This window comes from Phyllopteryx taeniolatus, chromosome 14, assembly GCF_024500385.1.
Source record: "Phyllopteryx taeniolatus isolate TA_2022b chromosome 14, UOR_Ptae_1.2, whole genome shotgun sequence".
NCBI lineage: Eukaryota > Metazoa > Chordata > Actinopteri > Syngnathiformes > Syngnathidae > Phyllopteryx > Phyllopteryx taeniolatus.
The window spans coordinates 12,628,131-12,655,193 of NC_084515.1; the positions used below are offsets into that span (position 1 = coordinate 12,628,131).

Here is a 27,063-nt window from a genome sequence, read left to right on the forward strand (position 1 = left end):
TCTCTCCCAAGGACTTCGACAATATGGCGAGGGTGGACGTAGCGGTCTGTGCCCTCGCATCCTCGCTTCCAAGGACTTTATGGGCATTTATAGGACGGACGCGAGGAAGGACGGACACCTTTTCAGGTTTGGCCTGGCTCGTGCGAGATCTTACTGTTGTGACAATTAATCACGCGAGACTCCACAAGGAATATAAAAACCAGTCATGAATAAATTCACAAAATTTGTCAGTGAAGGGGGGTGGTTGTCTTTGTGGGTGAGAGGAGTCCGATTGGTGGTACGATATGTTGTTTGGCGAACCTGCTAACGAAGGGCGGTGCAATTGTTCGTCTTAGTCCAAGTTGTTGGATAAATTTGTCGACGCAGTGGTGCTTTTGTTTGTTTTTTATTTAAGCTTGTAAATTAGTGGGTGCGATTGGTCATTTGGTGAACTTGTCGACAGGGTGGTATGATTGCGTTTTTGGCAAGCTTGTTGACGAAGGGCACACGATTGGTTACTTATCGACTGGTGGGGGTACGAGTGGTTATTCAGCGTACTTGTCAATGGCTGGTGGTCAACGAGAGGGTTTCTATTGGTTGTTTGGGAAACTTAAGTCTCAGGTGTGTGGGGGCTCAGGTGTGCTTCGTGGAGCCTTGACTCCCACTTAACTTTCATCCCTGTTGTAAGGGTGTACCTCAACTTCAGTGTTCTTTTAGCCGAGTGGAGTGCACTCCTCCAATGACAAAATCAACCCCACACAATCCAACAAAACCCTAACGATCAATTCATCGATTATAATGGCTACCAAGAATTAGGGCGTCGTGGGTTTTTTGTCTGTTAATGACTTTTCCTTGGGAATTTGTACCGGTTAAGTTAATGTAATAATTGATCAGCCTTTTTGTTGTTGGAACGGTGAGACTATTTTGAATGCACCGTAGCATTAGTTTGAAAAATAAACCCAACATTTGCCATATCGCAATGCCAGAAGCAACCTTGCAGTGTCCTTCAACAAGACAGAATTCCTGCTGGAGTAATTTTTTTTCTACAAACCTTTTCTCCCGTCGATTAAGGATACCTCGTGCATTTAAAGTGATTGATAAACGCCTTCAAAAGTTAAATTCAGTGGAATATTTCCGTCGCGTTGGATGGAGCCGACTGTGCTCTGGGGCGACGTTTTATCATCTCTACTTGTCCATCAATTGCTGTGCGCTTTTGGCGAGCTGTATCTGCAAAAGAGCAAATGCTGCACTGTCAGTGATGATCATGTCTGCGGCCTCGGGGAGCCGAGGAAGCTGGGGAGGGAGGGAAGGAGAAAGTCTGCAGAAAAAGGAGAAGAGGAAGAAACCTCAATCAATGACTAAAAATACAAGAAAGTTAGGGATTGCGGACAAGGAAACCATAAGGCAGACGTGCAATTTTGAGAGTTTGGAGTGAGATTATAGAGCTCTAAAGTGGACCCTTTGGTAAAATGTCGGAAACGTGTAATTTGGTATTAGAAACCGCTCCCCCCCAACTGCATCTGCAGCCTCTAGAACAGATTTATGTCGAAAGGCGAATGTTTCAACGCATTCATCGGGGTTTCAAGTTTGGTACATGAAAAGTCTCGCAGAGTGGGCTTCTCCCTCTCTTCACACAGTCGAGTGTGTTATTTTGGGGAGGCATTAAATGGCTTATTAATGCTAAACGTCCGTGCAGCTGTGGATAGCCGTTTCGTCTTTGGACCAGCTGTTCAGTGTCCTCTAATATTTGTGTATTTTCCTTCTAATCATTTTGCATTCTAATGTATCGTAATTTTGTCTTAAATATATTTATTTTCATTGTAATATTCTTGCAGTTTTTAAAAGACGTTTTGTATTGAAAAAACATTTTTGGGATGTAATTCTTCTGTAATTTTTGTCTTGATATTTTCAATTTCTTTTCTAAAATGTGTGTATTTATTTTTATTTGTAGTTGTCTCATATTTTTCTTGCGTTCGAACGCCGCTCGTTTGCTTCATAGCATAATTGCCCAAGTCCTCTTGCCTCAATTAAACCTTTGCAGAGTACCATGACCTGGATGACCGAGAATCTACACGAACATAAAGAAAAGGGGGGGAAAAAAACATTTTTAGTAAACACTTTTGTATTTTTTTATTCATATTGTCACACTAAGGTAAAAATGACTGGGGCAATGATGTTATTAGGTTCGTTTAAGGCCACGCCACAATGGAATATCCGTAGATTCCTATTTCTCATTGTGGAATTGTGAAAACGTCATCTATTGCTTTTTTTTTTGTCACTGCTGAATCTCTGGATGTATTGACCTTCTCATCCGGATGTCGTCTCCGGCCCCGCGGGGAGATATTGAAGATGTGACATGACACAGGCCTCGGCTTTTATCTATCAGTTGTCAATTCGCAGACAGTGACGTCTGCGAATTGACATGTGGCTCTTAAATATCCGCAAGCAAGCAGATTGTTGTTATTAATCAGAGATTTTTCCCAGAAGGCTCGTGAGAGCATGACTGATGTGATTATCAGGAGGAGTGTGCCATGTGGACTGTGTTACAGAATTCCCTCGGCCTGATGTGGTTCCTAATAATTTCACTCTCCTCCTGACTTGGATTGTGACTGTTTGGGGGATTTTTTTTTACATGGCGTCTTGCAAATCAAATGGAGCCAGCATTAATGATGCCTGCTGCATGATTAAAGGGAGATGCCACCATTTCCTTTGTGTTAATTAAGGTGGGTGGCATGACGCTCTTCTGTGGGGTCATCGGAAAGTTTGAACTCTGGAAGTTTTCCTGTACAATGACAGCAGAAGAAGTGCAAGTACGTCAACACCAACCTTACCTGATGCCCTTGATGCAGCGCTACATTCTTGTCAATTGCGTAGCTTTTGTTTTGTTTTGTTTTTTTTCTCCCCATGCTGGTGTCAGTCTAAGCCGCTAGCCACTGTTGGACGAGGAGTTTTGTTCATTCCTTGTAAAAATCTGGTTTGGAAGAAACATTTGCTATGGTTGATTCTGTTTAAGGATTCTTCCCTTCAAGCCAGTTTCACTTGGCAGTGTATAATCAGTAGACCCACAAGAAAGTCTCAAGAACCAATACCCGAAAAGACATGGGAAGTCTGCCATTTTGGTTTGCAGTGGCCATTTTAGGGTCATTTTGGTGCGAATTTACCTTTGGTAGCTTTCTCTGAAATGTTTTGAAAAATGATTCTGTAAAGCTAGTTTCACTTGTCAGCATGACATTTGATAGGCATATCTGTAATGAGTAGACCCACAAAAAAGACACAGAAAATCTGCCGTGTTTGTTTGGAATGGACATTTTTATGGAGATTGTCGTGACAGTTTACATTTTGCAGCATCCCCCAGAATTTTGGAAAATGTAGCACCTGAAGCCAGTGTAACTGAGCAACATGCTATTTGGTAGGCATGGCTATCATGAGTAGACCCACAAAATATTCTCAAGAACGCATGCCTGAAAAGACACAGGTTATTCTCATTTGAAGTGGCCATTTCAGGGCCATATTGGCCATTTGCAGGTGTCCTTCAAAGACCAACTTACCTCCATAAGGTCAGAGTTTCATGATTATGTTGTTCGATGACCTGCCAGGTTACGGTGAAACCAAACACCTTGATCAATTGTAGCTTATTACAGTAGGAAAATTTGACTTGTAATAAGAAAGCCTTAACTACATGGTATCGGAATCTGAGACATTTCCTCTAAGCGGTGCATTTTATTTTGCTATGGTATGGTTCAGATCTCTGATTTGGCCTTGCTTCCACTGCTTTTTGGCAGCTACGTAAGTATATAGCCTCACTTCAAAGCATAAGAAAGGCGTGCATTTCGCCAAGTACCGAAGCATACCGTTGTTGGGCACCTCAACGAAGGGTTCCTGGAAAGTAGGACGGTTAGTGTCAGATATCTTAGGACCCTACCGAGCTGAGGTATAGCTTGTTAGAAACAACTTCGAGGTTGTAAATAATCCATTTCACGATCACAATTGCATGAACTGCTGTTGCCTGAACTTTGCTTTATTCATAATTGCCGGGAGGGTGGGGTCGGTGGGTGTCCATGCTGTGTTTCATTCTTCCAATTTGTTAGTAATGGGAGTCGGAGCCTGCAACTATGCCATTAAAGTGCAAGGTCCACCTTATGGCTTTGCGGGCCAAAGAGTCAACGGCTCCCCAGGCCCTGACTAGCTAGGAATGGATGGGTCTTAGAGCGCGTCAGCAGGGGGGGGGTCCTCGTACCTGCACTCCATGACCTGGCTATTGGGAGGCCTCTCACCCTGACCCGCCTTCTTCTTCTCTTAGACACCAAACCACTCATAGAATATCCACCGGACCACCTAAGACGGAGGTGCAGACCGCTATTAGCCGTCAGCTTGCTTTTTTCTTAAAGGTGTGGTTGGTTGGGATTTTTCGTTGTTCAATCTGCGTGTACCTGCAAAAAAGGCACAGTTGTCTGTGTGTGCCTTGCATCAACACAAGGAATGGCAGACTAATCAAACATGATCTCATCTGACTGCTTCTTAACACTTGCAGTGTCACACCTAATGCGTCTGTTTACTTATTTAGAAGATAAGGACGCTATCTTGAACACTGTCACTCATGTTATGACAGGCCTTTCTTTTCCCTACTTTTCGTAAAGTCATCTGTCAAGACTGAGTTATATCAGGGAATATCCCGGTCCCCGTGAAACCACCTGAAAAAGTACTCAAATGCCTGTATGTGGCGCTGTAATGCTCCATCACCAACCGCAAAAAGACCCAAGCCGGTGGGCAAAACAAGGTTTCTATCACTTATGTTGGCTGACTCAATGAGCTGTCGCTGTAAAATAATTAGCAATAAATTGTTACGGGGGATCTTTTAAAAAAGCCCGTCCCAGCTATCTTCGGGCGCACCCTGAACTGGTCGCCAGCCAATCGCAGGGCACATATAAACAAACAACCATTGGCACTCACATTCACACCTACGGGCAATTTGGAGTCTTCAATTAACCTACCATGCATGTTTTTGGTATGTGGGAGGAAACCGGAGTGCCCGGGGAAAACCCACGCAGGCACGGGGAGAACATGCAAAATCCACACGGGATTTGAACCCCGGTCCCCAGAACTGTGAGGCAAATGTGGTAACCAGTTGTGCACCGTGCCACCAATGAAACAAACATAACAAATTACTTGTCCTTACCATAGATTTTGGGTCAATTAAATTCTCTGGTATGAGTTAAACTCTAATAACTCAACAGTTTAGAAAAAAAATGTCAGACTCACAAAACGCTGAGACGATAGATGGGACCTTAGATGTACCTTTTATGTAGCTATTGCTATAGCTAGAGATCTTTTTCTAGCATTTAGAGCACAAAAGGCAGATGAGGCAGTCAACGCAGCATGTTAGCATTTTAGCTTGAAGGTCATGTTTTCGTCTGCCCTTCCATCTACCTGAGCTGTAGTCCAACACACACTGATGCAATTACCTCTTCTGGGGAACAGTTTGCAGGTCGTTTTTTTGAACCCTTCTGCTCTAATCAAAGTCGACGCTGTTGACACAGACTGCACATTATTCATTATGTCCGACCGAGGGAATGAGTAAAGCCTGTCACAAGAACCGAGCATTTTAATTAAGCCAACCCGTCACCATCCACTCTCCGAACGCATAAAAGTCACTCTTATCTGTCCATAATTATACTTAGCGTGTCGCGGCGAGGCTCCGCCGATGATTAATTCGAGGCGTGGAAATGATTGATTCATTCGTTTGTTTACAAACTCGTTGCTCTGCTTGAGCAGACCGTCACGCTGTCCTGCTTTTTGGACCAATGTCCTTTTTAGTCTGTGACTCCGGCGGCAGCAATCAGGTCTTATTAGGCACACTGTGGTTTGTTTACTTCAGTCTCCAAGGCAGTTGCATCTTAAATGAGCAGTAAACCGCAAATGTGTTTGCCTCATAAGAACATCATCTCAACAGTCTTCAATCAAACTCTTGCTCAGGGTTGGTTTCTCCTTGCTCAATTTGAGACAGAGGTGGTGCTATCCTGATCATGTCACGCATGCGTCTTCTGCGGCACCCCACTGGTTCAAACAAACACTGTTTGACGTATTTACATGCATTTCATAGTTCTTTAACGCTTTCTGTTTCTTAAATCATATATTACACTAAAATAAACAATAACAAATACAGGAACCCTGTTCTGTAATAAACGAAGCATAACACGAGTTCAGTTCAAGAGTTCAACTCTAACTTGACTAAACGGGGTTGAACATTGTCTTGAGCCACGTCAGTGATACCTTTCACAGCCAGAGGCAGAACATTTAAGCCTCAGTCTTATCATTTTGTAAAATCTCCACATGCATTCCTTGTATTTCAGCGCACTATTCTCCCCTGCAGTAAAATCACAGTGAAACATTTTTTTTAATTCTGTTTTTGTGTGTATCTTTGAAATTGTTTTCTTTTAGGCATTTTTCATTTTCTATTGCTGACTTATGAAGGTAGTGTTATTAACGTCACTTAATAGTTTTCAAAGAAATTGCACGTATCTGTTTGAAAATCCATGAATCATCAAACACAGGCTTGCAGGATGAAAGAAAATCCATCATCATCATCCATCTCTTCTTCTTCATCTCCTTTTTTTGACAGTTTCAGGGGTGACTTTCAGCTCTTTCTGATGCAGCGTCACCCAGCGTCATCAGAAACAATCAGAATCAGAATCGTCTTTATTGACCAAGCATGGTTAAACACACAAATTTATCTCTCGTAGTTGGAGTCACTCGAGTGCTCCAGCAAAAAGCTACAATTACAATTAAGAATGAGACTCAACTTGGTGCAACGTTGGTCAAATAAAACCAAAACAAACAAGAAGCGTCCAGTTGGCTCGATTCAACCTTTGTGGATTACCTTGGCCGGGATGATGGAGAGTCTACACAAGCATAAATAAAAAAAAAAATAATAATAATAATAAAAAAAAAAAAAAAACATAAAAAATGGTATTTTGTATTGATACAGTTCAAAATAACATGGGCAATTATGTTAGTAAACGAGCGATTTGCAGGGAACGACCCTGATGGATCACTCGGACGAGAATGAGCCTGCGAAAGAATACAAGCGAGTGCAGGTATAGTGTCGGTTGACACGAGACAAGGTGACTCGGTCAACGGAAGCCAGCACATTTCGGAGAACCACCCGTGGGCTTGTCGTGCCGGGTCGGAGGCCAGGGTTATGTGCTAAAAGAGTGCGCCCCGGCATAAATAAGAGATGTGTGAATTCTGGCAGCGCCGTAGATCACACTGATGGCAGCGGAAGTATGATATCAGATTGCCCGAAAGAGAGAAATAGGAAAGTGGAAGAGATGAAGATGATAAAACAGCAGGTAAAAAAGGAAGGACTTGGGGGGTTGGGGGGTGGAATTAGATGACTGTTATTGATTATGTGCCCACAGGCGGGGAAATAAGAGCAAATGTTCTGCTCAGCCATACAAAAAAGTGTATTGTTTCAAAGGTCACAGAAATGCATTACAGTCATTTTACTCTGGATAAGCAGCACGTTAACAGACACTACATCTTGTTGCGAGCACGTTAAAAAGCAGCGGTGGCAGCATTTGTTTTTTTTTTGTTTTTTTTGTTTTTTTTTGCTGTGACTGTTTTTGGGAGGCGCCATTGCATCGAGGTGTGTCGCGGCGCGCACGGAATGTTTGATCGATGCACCATAGCAACACGCTCAACACCTGGAGATGTCGTGCGAGGCTCGACAAGACGCCATGTCGTCTCGTCTTCTTCGGTTACATTCATTCATTCATTGCCCCTCCCCCCTCCTTTGCTGTGGTTGATCCCGACCGTTGTAAACATGCTTATCTGCCTCATAGAAAGTGGTGAATGGAAGCTTTCATGCCAGGCTGCGGGAAGAATTTGGATGTTGTGATGTTTTTTCATTCCGGTCACCTTTATCCACAGAGATTGTCATCATTTAACAACTGTGTGGCATCAGAAGACCTTGGAGGTTTTTATTGAAATCGAATGAGGGTCCCGTTCACATGGTCTTCACTTTTGAGTAGTCTTAATGTTTTGCAAGTCCAATGTGCTGAAACCCTGGCGTGAATGCTAACCTGTTAGCTACAATGACTTAGTTTCTTCGCCATTTTGATCACTGGGCCGTCCACAAAAAGTCACCAGATTTTGAGACTGATTAAGACTGCCGTTTTGGTTTGAACCAAATATGAGAACCGACTCTCGTAGAAATACTAATTAGGGTGAGTTGTGCCTCTGTGGTTTGGATTGTTTTGGTACTCAAGCATGCGCCGATAGGACGCAACACCAATTTGTACTTTCTGTTTTCAAATGACATGGATATGGCAATGCTACTGTTTTGAGAAACTCCCACTTTCAGACCTGTTTTTATATTTTTGGTTAAACAAGCACAATACATGTCCTCTGCGTTTTACAAGACTGTCAAAATGAAATGGTGAAAGTGCTCATCAAACAAGGGTCAGGTGTTAAAGGCAAGGGTTAGGTTAGGTTTGGGGTGCGAGTTATTTTTTGGGGTTGGGTTAGGGGTACAGTTAGGGTTAGACACAAGTCAGGGTCAGGGTGGTAGAATTAACTTAGCTAGACACGGACATGTCTTATGAAACATAAAATTCCATTTTACACATGTTGACGAGACTAATTACCCCCCCCCCCCACCACACGCACACACACACACACACACACATGCAAATGTCTTCTTGCCTTTGCGATGATCCTGTCGGAAAACAGCCGCGGGCCTTTCACACACCCCCGCTCCCCCAAACGGCTTGTGTGTCTTTTCGGTGCCATATTGAGTCAAGACCAATTGGAGCACAGACAACACCTTTAGTTCTATTTACCTTTTTCTTTTACTGATGAATAATAAAATGCTTTAGTGTGAGACCTGGTATTGATGAAAACAAATAGAGGTGCTAATACAGCACATCGGATGCGGGAAAGGGCTTCTTTGTTCTCAAGAGTCAGAAACCTTTTTTGCCTTATCGAACATTGCGCTGATGAATGTTTACTGTTCGCAAGGCACCTGGTGGTTTTGGTGTTTTCTTTAAACCACTCCGTAAACTTCAACTTTACCAATACCACGTCTGCTGTGCAGGCGGTTATGTGTCGTGGTAAAGACGTCTACCGTGACACATGGTAGTGTCATAGTAAAGGTGATTACCGCCGGCTGCAGGCTGCAGTGTTGTTGGATACGCAGATGACGTATCAGCAATGCAAGTTTAATCCGTTTCGTGACCACGCTTGCAACTCATGCACTTTTTTCCCATTGAAATGAATGGAAAGGCCATTAATCTGATACAGCCTACCCCAAATTAACTAGAATTGTGTGTTTGTATAAGGAAAGTAGCACAATAATATGTATTTTATAAAAACCTATAGTAAGAATACAATGTAAATAGAATGTAAAGAATGACCACCATTTTCTTTTTGGGACTACACGGAACAGCTGTTATGATGCATAGCTGCAATGTTGTTGGAGGTGCAGATTAGCTTGCTGCAATGCCCTACGAGACCTGTGTCAACATCTAAAAAGAAACGCAAAGTCACATCACGTTTGTAACTAACCATTCCTTAAGTTGTATCCGTGACTGTCCAACATGTACGAGATGTTTCAGACAGCTGGGAACGGTTTTAATTGGAAAGAAATGACGTGATATGTCTGCTCTAACTATTGATGCAGAATGCAGAGGAGTGTGTTTCCTCATGAATATTCTCCGGCATATGCTCACTCCCCTTATATGTTTCACAACAGTATGAATTCTCCATAGGAGGCGTCTGTTCACCTGCCCACATGTTAAACATTCATAGCAGCACATTCGTCTGCCTTCCGCACTGCAGATTGAAACGAGTAATGAGAAAGCACGGCCAGATGAAAATAAGGCACAAGTGCGGTATCTCGCGTGTCACGCCTTCCTTGTTACCAGTTTTTTTCTGTCGAGATGTTTGTGGTTGATGGGGGGGGCAACGCTGGCTGACATTAGCGCGGTATTACCATCCAGCGGCCCTCCCAGTGGGACAGTAGGACGACGACGGGACTATTTCAGCGGGGCTCTGATTAGAGCCATCGCCCTCGCCGCCACGCTCCGCTTGCACTGGTAATTGGAGCTGGCAGGAGGCTGGCATGCAAACCCTCCCCGGTGCCCACCCCCTTCTCCTTGCTCTCATTGCGCTCATTCTTACTTATTTCCTCTTCCGCGCACCTGCATTACCTTCGTAGGTTACACCTCTTTTCCACAGTAGTTTAAGACCGCGTCATTTCTTCTTAATTGGACTAATTACCATATTAGGAGTGTCGTTGCCAGCCCCCCCTGTTGCCATTCTAATTCAGTACAACCACAAAATCACATTAACTCCCTTCTCCCCCACTTGTACCGTCTTATCTACGATCCCGCCATGCGCCAACTTTACATCACCCGCTCACATCATGCGCTTCTATATTGACGTCAAGCACTCACTTCTGCTCACTGTCACTCATTTTTTGGATTAATAAACATCTGCTCTACTTTATTTGATCAACAACACACACAGACACACGCACAACATTTTGATTAGTTAGATAAAATCTAATTTTGTGATTTTGCATCACTGTCTTGACCAGGGGTACTCAAATACAAATTTTAGACGACCACAAATATTTTTTTTCTGTGACTCAAAGGTCTATTTATTGAGGTTGGTCTGGTTACATGCGGAGATACTATATTTCAAAAAAAAAAAAAAAAAAAAAAAAGGCAAAAGAACGATACAAACTAAATCCAAATGTCATTTCCATTTTGACAAAAAATAAATAGTTGAATAAAATACAACACTACCCCTGCCATGAATCCAAAACCAACATACTGTATGAGAATGGAGTTAACAACACTAAATATAAACACCAAAAAAGACAAGACAGAAGGAAGTATGTATTTCTGTCCTCTTATTCATGGGTTTCAAATTAGGATTTGAAGACCGGGTTAAGGTTTTAAACCAAGATTAGGGTTTTAAACCGGAGTTATGGCTCCAAATTAGGGTTTCAAGCAAAGGTCAGGATTTCAAGCGAGAGGTTTTACTGCAAAAGTCTCCTCTTCTTGAGAAACATCAACCCGCATCTTTGATTTGATTCATTGGCTTCCCTCCAAGTATCGCCTGCCTTCTCTTGCGTCCCAAGCAATGAAAGAGGAAGTCAACAAAGGCTCGTCTTTGTCTTGCCTGGAATGACAAGTTGGCACAAATACCAGCTGCAGGAGTTGGGAAACCAGGCAGGCTTCAAGTCTTCCACAATAGCTTGTCAACTACTCATATTCAGACAAACTTCACTCTGTTTTTTTTTTTTTTGAAACCAAGTGAGTGGGATATGCAAATTGGTTCAGCTACTTTTGGGGAAATGGGCATGATTTCGCAAATAATATAATTTATAAATACTGTACATGGAACCCAAGGCAAAGATTAGTTTGTCCATTTATATTGGAGACACCATCACACTGAGATCAAACAGAGGTTAGAGTTAAACTAATGTTTCCATCCAGCATTAGGTTTTCGATTTAGAATTTCAGGTCAGGGTCAGTTTCAGTCTCAGGGTTTTAAATTAGGATTTCAGGTCACAGTTAGGTTTTCAAAGGAGGGTTTCAGACTAGGGTTAGGGTTTCCAATAACTGAGCATAAGCGGTAAAGAAAATGGATGGATGGATAACGGTTAGCGTTCCAAAGTAGGGTAACAAATTTGGGTTTTGAAGCCTGGGCCTCAGTTTCAAACTTGGATTCTAGTTTCCAAATAGGGTTTCAAGTTGGTGTTTGGGTTGTTCAAGTAGATTTTCAAGCCTGCGGTTGAGCTTTCAAACTTGGATTATGGTTTCATATTGCGGTTTCAATGCAGTGTTACGGGTTTTAAAGTAGGGTTTCAGATCAGATTTCAAGTCTGGGTTAGGGTTTCAAATTAGGTTTTCAGGTCAGAGTTGGGTTTTCAAAGTAGTTGGGGGTTTATATTTGAAATGAGGGTTTCAAGCCTGCATCTGGGTTTCAAACTTTGGCTCGGGTTTCCTATTTGGGTTTTAAGTGAGTGTTTGGATTTTTGAAGTACTAAGTGCTAAGCCTTCCTTTTCAAGCCATTGTTTCAGATGAGGGTTTCAAGCCTTGGTTAGGGTTTTAAGTTATGGGTTCAAAATTTGGTTTAAAGCCTGCGATTGGCCAGCAACCATTTCAGGATGTACCCTGCCTCTCGCTTGAAGTCAGCTGAAATAGGCACGGCTACCCGCGACCTAAGGGAAGATAAGCGCTTCGGAGAATAGGTGGATGAATGGATGGGTTGAACGTTTGGGCTAGAGTTTCACAATAGGGTTTAAAGCCTGGCTTAAGGTTTCAAATTATGGTTTGAGGCCAAGGATAGGGTTTCAAGTTAGTGCTTAAACCTCCATTCTTAATATGTGAAACACTGAATGTCCATGAAGCTGCTCCGGTTCAACCGGACTCAATTCCCAGTTGCAAAACACACACGGTGGATTTCACGGCTCACCTGCTCTGCAAACAGAGTGAAAGAGCATCAGGTTCATGTGTAAACCTTTATGATTTATTCCCTCGCCGTTTGCTTTCTCCCGAAATGACCTCATGTAATATTTCCGTTTGCATTTTTCACCGGCCGGAAACATGCGGCAATAATCCTAACCATAAATATTATATGGGCAGCGATACAACATTTTTGCTGTAAAATATCCCCTGTTGACGTGGAGAGAGAAAAGGGCTTAGCTCGCCAAAACGCTGCGGCATGAATACAAATATTTCAATGTGTACAGCAGACGCCTGGGTGTAGGATTTTGGAATCATGTGTGAGGAAATGTATTGTAATGTAATTGTTATATCATATTATGAACCATAACCACAGAGATGTGCCTGACCAGTTATTAATGATAACCACAACCTTGTACCAGTTCCCAGGAACTGAAGGTCTTGACGGTTGTCACAAGGCATTTGGACAGCGTGAGGGGCAGCTGTGGCGAAGAATGCCTCCTGAAGTCCACGATCATCTCTACAGTCTTGAGCGTGTTCAGCTCCAAGTTGTGTCAGCCGCACCACAGCTCCAGCCGCTCCGCTTCCTGTCGATATGCAGACTCTTCACCGTCCTTGATGAGGCCGACGACAGTGGTGTCATCTGCAAACTTCAGGAGTTTGACAGCCGGGTGCGTTGAGGTGCAGTCGTTTGTGTAGAGAGAGAAGAGCAGCGGAGAGCGGACACAAACTTGGGTGCCCCAGTGGTGATGCTGCGTGTGGATGAGGTGGCCTGCCCCAGCCTCACCTGCTGTGTCCTGCCCGTCAGGAAGCTGTAAATCCACTGGCAGATGGCAGGCGAGACGCTGAGTTGGAGAAGCTTGGAGGAAAGGAGTTCAGGGATGATGGTGTTGAACGCTGAGCTGAAGTCCACGAACAGGATCCTCACGTAGGTCCCTGCACTGTCGAGGTGTTCTCGGATGAAGTGCAGTCCCATGTTGACTGCATCATCCGCAGACCTGTTTGCTCGGTAGCCAAACTGCAGGGGGTCCAGCAGAGGACCTGTGACGCTCTTGAGGTGGTCCAGCACAAGACTTTCAAAGGACTTCATCACCACAGATGTCAAGGCGACAGGCCTGTAGTCATTTAGACCCAAGATTGTAAGTTTCTTGGGGACTGGAATGATGGTGGAGCGTTTGAAACAGGATGGTACTTCGCACAGTTCCAGAGATCTATTGAAGATCTGTGTGAAGACTGGAGCGAGCAGGTCCGCGCAGACTTTGAGGCAGGATGGGGACACATGGTTTGGGCCTGCCACGTTGTTAATCCTTGTTGTTTGAAGATGCGTCTCCCATCGTGTTCGTGGATGGTTAACGCAGAAGTCAGAGGTGTGATTGTGGTCGGTGGTGCGGCTGGGTGGGTGTGGGGTGTGAAAGTGTTCTTTTCAAATCTGCAGTAGAAGGTATTCAAGTCGTTGGTTAGTGTGCTATTGTTCTCAGCTTGGGGGGGATCGTCGCTTGTAATTTGTCAGCGATTGGAATGCATGCCAGACTGATTTAAAGTCATTAGCGCTAAACTGTTTTTCCAACTTTGCTGCATAGTTCCTCTTTGCAATGTTAATTTCGTTAGTCAGCTGGTTTCTAGCTCGATTATACAGGGCCCTGTCCCCTCTCTGATATGCGCCTTCCTTATCTTGGCAAAGTTGCTTAATTTTGGCAGTGAACCACGGCTTGTTGTTATTTAATGTGCGAAATGACTTTGTTGGTACACACACACCTTCACAGAAACTAATACAGGATGTGACAGTGTCCGTATATTCATCCAGGCTGCCAGCTGAATTTTCAAAGACACTCCACAGTCTGTGCAGTCTAAACAGCTTTGAAGTTCTAGCTTTGCTTCATTAGTCCACTTTTTCACTGTTTTCACTGTAGGCTTCACGAATTTAAGTTCTTGCCTGTATGTCGGTATTAAGTGAATTAAGCAGTGATCAGACGAGTCCAGGGCTGCACAAGGTTTGTCATCGCTCCTCCGGCCAGTCAATAAAAACCGCCATCATGCACAATAGAAATGAACAGGATTCAAAATAAGCTACAACGTCAATGCCTACTGTATGTGACGCACAAGCACATGCGAGTGGGCAATACGTGTCATAATTAATGCGATCATTCCATCTTCCAGATATTGATAATAACTAAGATAAAGAATTAAACAGAAAATCCAAAATAGGCTTCACATATTCCACAAAGCCCATTTACAGTCTCACATGTGATCCCTCCTCCTGCCACGTATTCATGAAAAGAGCCACCAAATGCAGTCGAAATAAACAGAACAAGTTGAAATAAAGGAAGTTGTTGTATTCCTAAGTGATGCTTTTGACATCACTTCTGCGCGACTGTTGCCATCTTGTATGCCGAATACCTCCTCATCTTGCACTGAATACCTCCATTATTCTTGTGAGCCCAGCATCCCCGAAGCTCTCGAAGCTACTCAGAGGCTTCTCAACATCAATTTTTTTTTTTACGCTTGATTTCATTCAGCACTGGCTATACTAACAAAAAAACTCCTCACATATGTTCACCCGCAGAGAACCAGATCCCTCATGGCTTCCCCACCATCGACATGGGCCCCCAGCTGAAGGTGGTGGAGCGGACCAGGACCGCCACCATGTTGTGCGCTGCCAGCGGAAACCCCGACCCAGAGATCACCTGGTTCAAGGACATGCTGCCTGTGGACATCGGCAGCAGCAATGGACGCATCAGACAGCTCCACTCGGGTAAACGTTTATATACGTTTTATACTTTGTGTGAATGAAAACACTTGTCCTGAAAGACCAGCATTGAATATCATTATCAGTAGACGAGAAACGTAGACCTCCGTCATGGCCGAAAAATTCAACTTCATGTATACCCACGTCCCTGTTTTTATTGAGATGTTTTTTTTGTTTTTTGTTTTTTTTAAACGTTGAAAAAAATGTAATATTTATTTTCTTCAATATTATTGTGTCGTTGAATGATTCATTTAGTAAGAAAATATTTTTTGAAATATTTTTATTTATAGATTAATAAAAAAAAAAAATCAGATGGAGCATCAATTCATGGATTTAAAATATATAACTGGACGTATAGATTAATTTAGTAGCTCCACTTTATTCTCACAAATAAAGACGTTAACACATGTCAAGGATAAAAACTACTGCCTTATCATATAGCTCCATTTTGTCTAGCAACCAAACTTTTAATTAGTTTTCTTTCTCTAGTGAGACAGTGATGGGGGTGCCTGGAAACACGCTGATATGCCCTCAGACTTAACAGCTCTTTTTATCCACCCCCCTTTGTACGACCAAGACCCCCAATTTCCCAGACATCTGCTGACACATTAGGATTTACTGCTAGCCATACGACTAGATGTGTAAGAAAAATGACAAGTGATGCGTGAGGTGTCTGGCTGTTTATTAACAGAATGGAAGCTCTTCGTGTTTCATTGCATCCAGCACGGTGTACTTTATCACATTGGTTTTAATCTGTATATTCCTTATCTGCGGCCTGCCAGAAAGCCTTGTGTTTTTATTTGTTTTCTTCTCTCCCACTGATGATTAAGTGGATTACTAACTAAATCTCTCAACCCCTGTTTGCCTCAAAATGACTCCCACCTAGGTGGTACACCAATTAGAGGTAAGGATGATGATTAAAAAAAAAAAAGTATACCATCACATCTCATGCAAACAGACCCTTTTGCATCAGCATCAACTTTACCCTACCCAAAACCACCACCCCCACCACACCGGGTTCATCGACGTCTCTTCCACTTTTCCCCTTCGTCTGTCGAGCACATGATCTGTCCGCTGTGGTTTTGCCATACACACAATGTTCACCAGCCTCGTTGTCGGCATGTTCCAAGGTGTTACCTTGTCCTCGGAAATCTGAGTGAACGCAGTCCGTTCCGGGACGCTGGTAGACCTTAGATATATTCATACTTCCACGCAACTCATAGGAAATACATATGCAAAGTCTTGGTATTATTGTTATTGTCAACCTACAATGGCTCAGATTTAGCTGGAAATACGAGTCGTACGACCAAGCGCGTGTTAAACCCGGCCGTTTCGCCCTAAACTCTGACTTTGAGCCGACGGCGTCTCGAGTCGACCTCCTGGCGTTCGGGCGAAGCGGTGAGGAGTTGCATTTTAAAATGAAGGTTGGTTTTGCCATGCAAAAGCTGTTGCTGCAGCTACCTGCCTGGAAATATAAATTGGTGTGGCATTAGCATACACACCATTCTGCGAGCCCCTACCACCTACCCACACACACACACACACCTTGCAAAGACTGTTGATTTAAACACTGAGGTAAAAAGTGGACAAGCTTTTCCCTGCTGTACATATTAAATGTTTGTCTGTGCAGTTTCTGATACAAAACACTTAGTTGACCTTGCGGAAGAATTACTCTATAGCAGGGGTTCAGGGCTTTTGAGTCCAGGACCCCTTTAGAGAGGAGACCTGTTTAATAGAAAGCAGCTTTAACCAAATTCAAAATGTATCCATTGTCGCTAGCTGATGTGCACTGCTTCCATTCACTGCCATTGACGGCTTTAGAAGTCAAATATCCATGTTAACTGGAAAGGCTGGCAGTGAATTAACATGGCTGCGAACAGAGAGGAGATAGTTTAGAAGAGCACAGTCGGTGTTGTCGATGTAATGATTTAGCGACTTTTTTGACTGCTGTAGTGACTTTTTTTTTCAAAAAAGCAGCTAGCAAGTTTAATTCCCGCCACGAAACAGACAACATGAGCGGAATCGTTGACACTTTGAAAGGAACCCTGGTATAAGGCAATCACCGAGTCAATAGCGCTGAACACGGCCAAGGGCATGGTGCTCTTATGTAGCGAAATCTAATCCGACAGCCAAATATCCCAAACTTTTTGCGAGCAGTGTATGTAATACGTCACAATCATATCAGAGCTTTTAATTGTCCCAAAGCTAAGCCAGGTTTTTAAATAATGTTTTTTTTTTTTGTGGCGAGTACAGTAGGCATGCACTTTTTTAACAACCTAATAATTGATTGCATACTATTTGGCGGACCACTAAGTTACGACTCACGGACCCCCTGGGGTCCCTAGACCTCCGTTTGAGAACCACTGCTCTAAATAGTTGGAAGTAACTGTGTGGGGGGGGGGGGGGGGTGTTTAAGTGTCGCATGCCTGACGACTTAAGCGCCTGCGTTCCCGCAGGCGGCCAGCGCTATTTCCTCCCCAACGCGAGACTGACAGATTGGTGACAGCATCATTAGTATGCAGGTGCATGTCAGCACTGAGTCGCGCGGCGGCAAGTTCGCCACTTCGGAATAGAGGATGTGCTGTCGTGAGATCTGAGCACCCAACTCCCTCCTACCTGAGAAAACTCACCTCGGTAGTCAGTTTTTCGGGTGGTGAGCCTTGTTTGTCGCATCCATCTCATGCTGCATGATGCGCGGGGGAAAAAAAAACCCAACTAAAAAAAACTCGACACGTCATCTTACACTGTTTTGTGTTGTTCCCAACTGCACGGCAGCTGGCTGGCTGACTTTCACGCTAGTGCCGTGCTGTTTGGGAGTCGTCACATTTGTTGCTGTCTTTTACACACTGAAAGTTTTTTCATATATGTTGTCAGTCACGAGAGGCAGGTAAGTTTGCTGTTGCTTGTCAAACTGCCATTCGGGACAACTCCATAGACCCTTTCACGCTACCTTTTCAGAGGCGTAACAGGAGAGCTGGCGTTTATTCACCGCTGCCTTTTAGGTGACGGGAGCAATTGCTACAAGCCCAAGCGTCTGGGACCATGACAGTTGCTTTTGACACAAACACAACATGATGGCCAGTAAGTCTCAGGTGTTAAACATTCTGGTCACGACTTCCCACTATATCCTTTACACTATCTGCCTCTGTTACGCCTCTGATGCTTCAACAGAAGCCGTCAAATTTGCGGCTCGTCTTCAACGCCTTCATCCCTCATCAGTACCTTACACACAGGACAGCCATCCAGGAAAAAGTCGGCTTATGTCCAATGTGAAAGGGGCTTATGATTGTACTGTACGTTGTGTGTCCAAATAAACCGCACCTCTCTTAGGCTTTGATGAGTTTTTTTTTTTTCCAACATGTTTGCTCTCAGAGCTACGGGTAAAACCTATAACCAAAGCCATCTGGCAATGTCAGCGCCACCCTGGGGGAGCTGTGTTGACACATGCTCAACAACAAATCAAAAAATAAATAAAAAAGACCGTTAAATATAGTAGACCTGCGGTAAAGAACATTAAACGCACATGTAGCTTCGACCTTATTTAAGTGTAATGTTTGTCAGTGTAATAAATAAATGAATGCATTTTGGAGTATGAAACACCAATTTTAGGATCTAGGAATGGGTGTACATTTTAATTAATTTTAAAATGCCATTTAAAAAAAAAAATAACATTTCACAACGTACAGTATCTCAAAATTTTGGTACTATTGTTTTATTCAAAACACAAATATTTGTTTTCATGTTTTTGATTTTAAAATTTTTTAACTTTTACTAAAGATTTATTTAAAAATTATAATTAGAGGAGTTAGAGTATTATAATTAATTAGTCCTAGTTTCTTTAGTTTTTTTTGCCCAAACGCAACAGCAACAACTGCTCGTAGTGTTTGTGATTCTCAATCAATCATTTATTTTCTATCAAAAATCATGTCCAAATTTCAGTCGCTTCTTTTGCAACAAAGACAACTTTTATTTGTGCTACGGTTAAAAATAAATCACTTCCACAAGTTTTTTTGTTTGTTTCAGCCAAAATGAAACAAAACCAACTTTTTGGATCAAAATAAACAAGTTTAACTTTAGTTTTTATATCATTGCTGTCTTATGAAGAGCACATATCTCTCCATTTCTTCCATCACGATTTGCCAAAATTTGGCAATACATACAGGAAGTCCTCGATTTACGAACGAGTTCCGTTCCTACGCTGGCGACGTAACACGATTTTCCGCGTAAGTGGGGACAAAATGGCGGACGGGCGTCGTAAAGTCGAAACGTCGTAGGTCGAGTGCGTCGTAACTCGAGGACTTCCTGTACTTTTTTGTTGGATAGCGGTGAAATGCTATGCTACCAGTAGCAAACGTAGTCATCTTGTCCTTGAAGTGAAAACTGCGTGAACAGTTTCTCTGCTAGTTGCAGCAAAGTAGTTCCACTCCATTTTTGTCTTGATTGTTCATCAGTTTCGCACAATGGAAATCATTCTTGACTGTCGACTAATCAACTATTACACCCATCCCTAGTTTGTTTGCTTGTTTTGATACATGAATTAAAATATACTTGGATGCTAACATCAATGAAAGACAGCCCTGAGAGATGCATACATACCTGATGATTAATTTCTTTTGGTCAATTTATTACCGCCGCTGGGCTAACGCTAGTTATTATATATCTATATATATATATATATATAACTGCCACTTTCCAGCGGACTGGATTGTTTTTGTTGTTGTTTTATGGAAAGTTGTGTTTTCAACTCAAATCTTTCATCCTTCCCCTCCGCCCCGCAGGAGCTCTGCAAATTGAGAACAGCGAGGAGTCTGACCAGGGCAAATACGAATGCATCGCCACCAACAGTGCCGGGACCCGTTACTCGGCACCCGCCAACCTCTACGTACGAGGTAAAGTCAACCATGCCCTCACACCCCCACCGCGCCCGCCATTCACTTTTCATCTATCTTGGTGTCAAACCTGACTATATTTATACCTCTATTTCTGTCTTTGTGGCTTGTTCATGCAATTTTATCAACTAACCTCCACCTTCAGGCGCAGCAGCCTCTATGTAAACAGCTGCGTTAAAAACTCAATTTCCACACAGAAAGGACGCACCAAGACCCCGTCTCAAATTTCTTATTTTGACTTGCTTGCTGACTTGCAGGGCAGGCTACGGGCAATGCTGCAGCCGTTCTGCAGTAGGAGGGGGGGGGGGGGGGGGGGAAAGACAACAAAACCCCCCCCCCAAAAAAAAAGCTGGTACAGCAGAGGGAGTAGTAGGTCAGGTCAGCCCCCGTGGATAACACCAGCATGTCTGATGTACATGAAACGGAATAGCAGCTCCTGTTGTTAGTATAGAGCGAGAGAATGATGAAGGGGAAAGTGTGAGGCTGAAGAAGACACACACACTTTTAACATTTCACAACTTTGTACCAAGGAAATATCGAAGCAGCATCAAGTACATGTATTCCCATGGTCCAGGTTGCAAATGACCAAAAAGGCTTTAAAAAGATGTACCGTTTGGGGTTGGACCACCTGAGAGCACCTGATTTCAGCAAGCATCAAAGGGTTGACTCTGCGTATGTGCTTCGCCCAAAAATCACGGTTCCATACGTACTTTGGTTTTAAGGTCACGGTTGGGTTCACGTTGGATATAGTAATTTAATAAAATACATATTTTATAATACAAAAGATGTTGAACATCGTCTTCGTTTTTAGGAAATGAACAATAGAGACCAGTGCAAGGGACGACGGGCACCTTGTCCGTAGCCAGCAAGCAGACTCAAATAATTTATACAATCAAAAGCATAACAGCTTCAATCTTTTCTTTTTAGGAAATGAATGATCGAAACAAGTGCAACAGTAAGTCTTTCAACAATGGAAATTATTCAATATTATAAGACGGGTTAGGAAGGTAAGCAGTAAATTCTCCAGTAAATTTAATATTTACCACTATTTGGAAATTGGATACAATAAAATCAAAATAAACTGCTTAGATGTTTCGTTTCATAAAACTGCAAGATCAGTGGATTGTTTTCTATTTTAGGAAACAAAGCATTAATTATGCAATACATATTTATAAAAAAAAAGGAATATTGAATGGTTTTGTTTGTACTGTACCTTTATACTGATCTCAAAGTGCTTGAGCTCAACGTATACTGGAACTTTTCAAACTATTTAACGATAAAGTAACAATCTACATCCCAGCTTGGAACAGTCCAGTTGCGATCGATTTGATGCCCTGAGAATTATCATCAGAATATGCAGCGGGCCAATCAAAAAAAGGTGAAGACGGGCCGGACTTTGGACAGCTACCCTTCCTCACATGTGAGGCCAAGTAAGGAAAGGCTTTGATTGGCTCAATATTCAACTTGTAAACATCTGCGTACGCTCGTATGACAGTTAGGAACATTAAGGTGTTACTTAGTATTGTCTGTGCAGTAAATAAAATAAAGGCACCAAGGCTTCCAAACATCAAGTGAGAAAAGTGACAAAACTGCGACAACAAAATATCTGCCCGGTGAGGGACGTACATTATGTTTTCAAGGGCAACAGTGCCATCAAAATTGCTAGATGGAACACCGCAAGCTCTGGCAGGTTCTGCTCTTAAATCTTAACTCAAGATTGGGGGTGGCACAAGGAAGGGAATGTAGGCCTCGTCTATTAATCAGCTGTCACAGGTGCAGGCGTGCCCTTTGCTTCCTCTCGCAGGTAATTACAGTCCTTGCGTGGCGTGGCGCCAGCAAAGCCCACCTTTCTGGCTCCGGTAGGTCTCTGACAACACCAAAGTAGCTGTCAACCCCCCTTTTACCTCCCACCTCCCAATCCACACACACGGAGATAGAAATCAAACCGAGCGTAACCTTTCAAAAAGTGTAGTTGTCGGCCACGGAGGGCGAAAAAAAGGCTTGTTTTTGTGCCGTCTTACCGGGGTGATGGAGAGCGTCAGGCCGACAGTTATATTAATGAAGCTCAGTCACGACTCTCATTTTCTATTTATTTGTATTTGCATGCAGGCACCCCAATGTCCCCTTGGAGGCCAAGAAGCAGCACGTACACCTTCAGGGCAAAGGGAATAGGATTGTTCAGTGTGTAAAAGAACAGCTTTGCCACGTGAGGGCTAATTTAAAGAACAGACGACGATACAGATCTACCTATATTCTTTCAGCCCAACCAAGATGGCTTGAAAATAATAGAACTGAACAGCACAAAACGTCTCGAGGACGTCTCGACACAATTTAGCTTGCCATCACTGGACACTGCTAACCAGATGCCGTTCCTGGCTTTGGGGTTCCGCTACTCGCAGCGCAGCCGCCACCTCTTGTCTTGTCATTTTATAGCTGCAGCGGAATGATGTCTTCATGTTTCAGCAAGAGGGTCGGAGGGAGGAAGGGGGAGGGGTCTTGTTTTCACTCCCCGTCCTTGCACTCCTTCGTCCATTACGAGCGTTGCGTAGGTGTTGCAGGTGCGGGTCGCTCTCTGTGACTGGAAAAGGGAGGACTTGATCAGCGTGGGTGGAATGACAAGCGCCCTCATTTATCACGAGCTTTGTCCGGCGCGGAATAGCTCCTGTCTGCAGCCACTCCTGTTCATATATCCATGTGACATGTCCATATGTCACGGGGATATAGTGCCACACTCTCGCCTTTTCTTGATTTATTTATGTATTTATTTTTGCCAAAACATCTTCCTTCTTCTGTGTGTTGGGAAGGGAAGCATTTTTCAAAAACATTTGAAAAGATGAGACCCTGAATTTCTTTTCAAAGGTGCCAACCATGTGTAGTTGAATTTCTTCTTCTTCAAGTGCTTTCTTGTTGCAATGAAAGTGCTGAAAATGCATCCAGGGATATTAACACAAACGCAATTACAAGGGCACAAGCACGTCTGATCAAAGATCTGTTAGTTTCAAGGATCATGTACAATTTTGACAAATTATCCATCAATTGCTGTTGTTTTTTAAATAGAATGGTTTGGGAGAAGCTCTCCGGGAATGTTCTGATCTACTGTTTCCTCTACTCCACGCAGAGTAAAGTTCCTTAAATGAGGCCTGCATGCGTCTAAGCTTTGTTGTTTTTCTTTAGAGAGCAAACTAGGACCATATTAACTGCAGGTACTTCACCCCGGAACTAGACACTTTTGGAGGACCGTTTTGTATTTGTACTGGAAGTAATTGTAATTTGTCAGGCGTGAAAGAAGAGCCACCTGGAGGGGTCCAGGAACCTATGCCGTGGGTTCTACAGGGATGCAAATTTGTTCCAGGAAGCGCAAGAACCAAAGGTTCCCATGTGCATGCAACTTTATGGATATATACTTCCTGTACATGCCTGAATTCATGCATTATTTAAAAACAAACTGTCCATATATAGGAGGAGGTCATACAAGCAGAGCCTTTTCCTCACCTCTGGACATGCATTAGCATCGGTGCCATGTTACGTGTTCTCCATAACACTGTTGTCTTTCACCTGTGTGTTGTCTTGCTCTCCACTCTTCATTTCCATTGCTCACCTCCATCCAAATCACTTCATCTGCGCACAGATCAGCGCGAAGGTTGGTTCACTTTGACTTTTAACCCCACCCCACTGCCCGCCTCTTTAATTTGACGCAGATTTTGGGTCACCTAGATGATGAACCCCAGAAATCCCTTTCCCAGACACGAATGGGAATCTCTTATCTCTTAATTTCCTTGATTTTGTATAATCCTGCTCTCCTCGCATGCTGTCCAAAGTCACTCCCTCACAAAACAGGTTTCTGTCAACCTTGCCAAAACACACAAGGTGCTCTTGTGCTGTTTGCTCAAGGCATTATTAGATCTGTGTTGTATTGTTCCTCCTAAGCAACACCCTTGTTGTCACTGTCAACCTCATCCGTCTGTAGGCTCATCATGTGTGATGGATTGCGTCTGTATTCTGCCAACTGCTTGGTCAAGTGTTCGGGCAGTGAGACCAAAATGGGTAGTGGTATCAGAACCACTCTCTTAGAGAGAGAAAACAACAGCAGAGGCACCCGGTCCCGTTTACGTCCCTGTGTTTTTTCTTTTCAGTCGACAAATGTTTCAGTCGTGAAGCACTGCCAAACCTGTTCAACGTTTAACAATAAACTGATCAGCTGTCATCATGCGAGGAATCATTGGGGCGCTTTCGCTGACACTGCCAGTTCGCTCGTCCCTGTGGATTGGATTGACGGAACACATTCTGCAATCCTCCGGCGCTTCTGAAAAGCCCGTTAAATTTATAGATACCCAGGGCTGAGTGGAGACAGGACTTTATTTTGTGGTTTTGATAGTCCCGTCGTCCGTCAATGCGAGCGGCTCTCGTCGGCGTTAGAGGCTCAGCGGGGGAATCGATAACAATTACCTGCCCTCCAGTCATTTAGTTCCGCAGCATCTCTCCAAACTTAACCGCACGCCATGAATTATTCACGGCATAAAGTGTTCTAAATACGCAGGGCCCATTGACTGTCTCCTCTTAGCGCTGTTAAGTCTACGCTATCATGACAGAATAACAGACACTTTGAGCGTAATGGTCTTGCATTAGGCCCCACTTCTCTCCGGGCCTTGTTCGTGATTGCGTGTTGCGCAAACTCACTTTGTGTTCAGTGAATGGGAGTGACACCAGAGGTCACAGGGCCACTCCAGTAGCCAAGAACTAGCTCGTCATATATTAGTCATCCTGCAAATCAGTCGCCCGGGCGTTGAGATGAGAAATTTGGACGGAAGCGCTCCATCATCCTCCTCCTCCCTCCTAGCGTACTTGTGAATCCTTCCCACTATCTTTCCGCATGTCCCATGCATGCCTTGCTTGAGAATGTCATCCTTGTCTTGTTCCCAGACTAGCAACATTTCTCTTTCTTTGTAGTCCCTTGCATGTCCAAATCAGCCTCATACTGAGAGGGGAAAAAACACCGTTACGAACGTCTTCTACTGTTTTTGTTTTTTCCATTTTTTTCAAAAGTGCATTTGTTGTATTTGTAAAACAGACTATGGCTATTTTCATGAGATGGGGGTTGAAGCCAGCATGATTGTATTATTATTATTATTATTATTATTATTTACCAGTGATCTGAAGTGCTCAGTATAGTCTAATACCCCAATGAGTTAGTTAGGCTCATTGTTAGGCCTGTGGATAAGGGTTTAGTTAGAGGTTGAGGTCGATATTACAACCCCAATTCCAATGAAGTTGGGACGTTGTGTTAAACAGAAATAAAAACAGAATGCAATGATTTGCAAATCATGTTCGACCTATATTTAATTGAATACACTACAAAGACAAGATATTTAATGTTCAAACTGATAAACTTTATTGTTTTTCGCAAATAATCATAAACTTGGAATTTTATGGCTGCAACATGTTCCAAAAAAGCTGGGACAGGTGACAAAAAAGACTGAGAAAGTTGAAGAGGGCTCATCAAACACCTGTTTGGAACATCCCACAGGTGAACAGGCTAATTGGGAACAGGTGGGTGCCATGATTGGGTATAAAAGGAGCTTCCCTGAATGGCTCAGTCATTCACAAGCAAAGATGGGGCGAGGTTCACCTCTTTGTGAAAAAGTCCATGAGAAAATAGTCGAACAGTTTAAGGACATTGTTCCTCAACGTACAATTGCAAGGAATTTAGGGATTTCATCATCAACGGTCCATAATATCATCAAAAGGTTTAGAGAATCTGGAGAAATCACTGCATGTAAGCGGCAAGGCCGAAAACCAACATTGAACGCTCGTGACCTTCCATCCTTCAGGCGGCACTGCATCAAAAAACCGACATCAATGTGTAAACGATATCACCACATGGGCTCAGGAACACTTTAGAAAACCAATGGAAGTAAATACAATTCAGCGCTACTTCCATAAATGCAACTTAAAACTCTACTATGCAAAGCAAAAGCCATTTATCAACAACACCCAGAAACGCCGCCGGCTTCTCTGGGCCCGAGCTCATCTAAGATGGACTGATGCAAAGTGGAAAAGTGTTCTGTGGTCCGACGAGTCCACATTTCAAATTGTTTTTGAATAATGTGGACGTCATGTCCTCTGGGCCAAAGAGGAAAAGAACCATCCGGACTGTTATGGACGCAAAGTTCAAAAGCCAGCATCTGTGATGGTATGGGGCTGTGTTAGTGCCAATGGCATGGGTAACTTACACATCTGGGAAGGCACCATTAATGCTGAAAGGTACATACAGGTTTTGGAGAAACATATGCTGCTATCCAAGCAACGTCTTTTTCATGTATGCTCCTGCTTGTTTCAGCAAGACAATGCCAAACCACATTCTGCACGTGTTACAACAGCGTGGCTTCGTACTAAAAGAGTGCAGGTACTAGACTGGCCTGCCTGCAGTCCAGACCTGTCTCCCATTGAAAATGTGTGGCACATTATGAAGCGTAAAATACCACAACGGAGACCCCGGACTGTTGAACAGCTGAAGCTGTACATCAAGCAAGAATGGAAAAGAATTCCACCTACAAAGCTTCAACAATTAGTGTCCTCAGTTCCCAAACGTGTATTGAATGTTGTTAAAAGAAAAGGTGATATAACACAGTGGTAAACATGACCCTGTCCCAGCTTTTTTGGAACGTGTTGCAGCCATAAAATTCTAAGTTAATGATTATTTGCTAAAAACAATAAAGTTGATCAGTTTGAACATTAAATATCTTGTCTTTGTGGGTGTATTCAATTAAATATAGATTGAACATGATTTGCAAATCATTGAATTCTGTTTTTATTTATGTTTAACACAACATCCCAACTTCATTGGAATTGGGGTTGTAGGTTAAGGGTTAACTTAGTGTCGGGGTTATTGTTATTGTTTAGGGTGTGGCCTGGCCCAATAGGAAAGGGTTATGTAGGTATCGGTTGGGTTTAGAGCTCGGCCTTATGAGTAAA

The 27,063-nt window shown here is 43.2% G+C and overlaps 1 protein-coding gene across 14 annotated transcripts in view; it reads left to right on the forward strand.

Annotated features, from left to right (window-relative positions):
- The window catches only part of LOC133489162 (receptor-type tyrosine-protein phosphatase F-like), a 212,041-nt gene that overhangs the window by 108,517 nt on the left and 76,461 nt on the right, over positions 1-27,063 (forward strand). For 7 of the 14 annotated variants that reach the window (XM_061797976.1, XM_061797975.1, XM_061797979.1 and 4 more), the window contains exons 5-7: positions 15,020-15,208; positions 16,089-16,106; positions 19,981-20,091. In XM_061797976.1, the coding sequence (XP_061653960.1) occupies positions 15,020-15,208; positions 16,089-16,106; positions 19,981-20,091 (318 nt within the window). The remainder of the gene's footprint in view (positions 1-15,019; positions 15,209-16,088; positions 16,107-19,980; positions 20,092-27,063) is intronic. The other 7 variants (XM_061797977.1, XM_061797980.1, XM_061797986.1 and 4 more) reach the window with 1 other exon arrangement.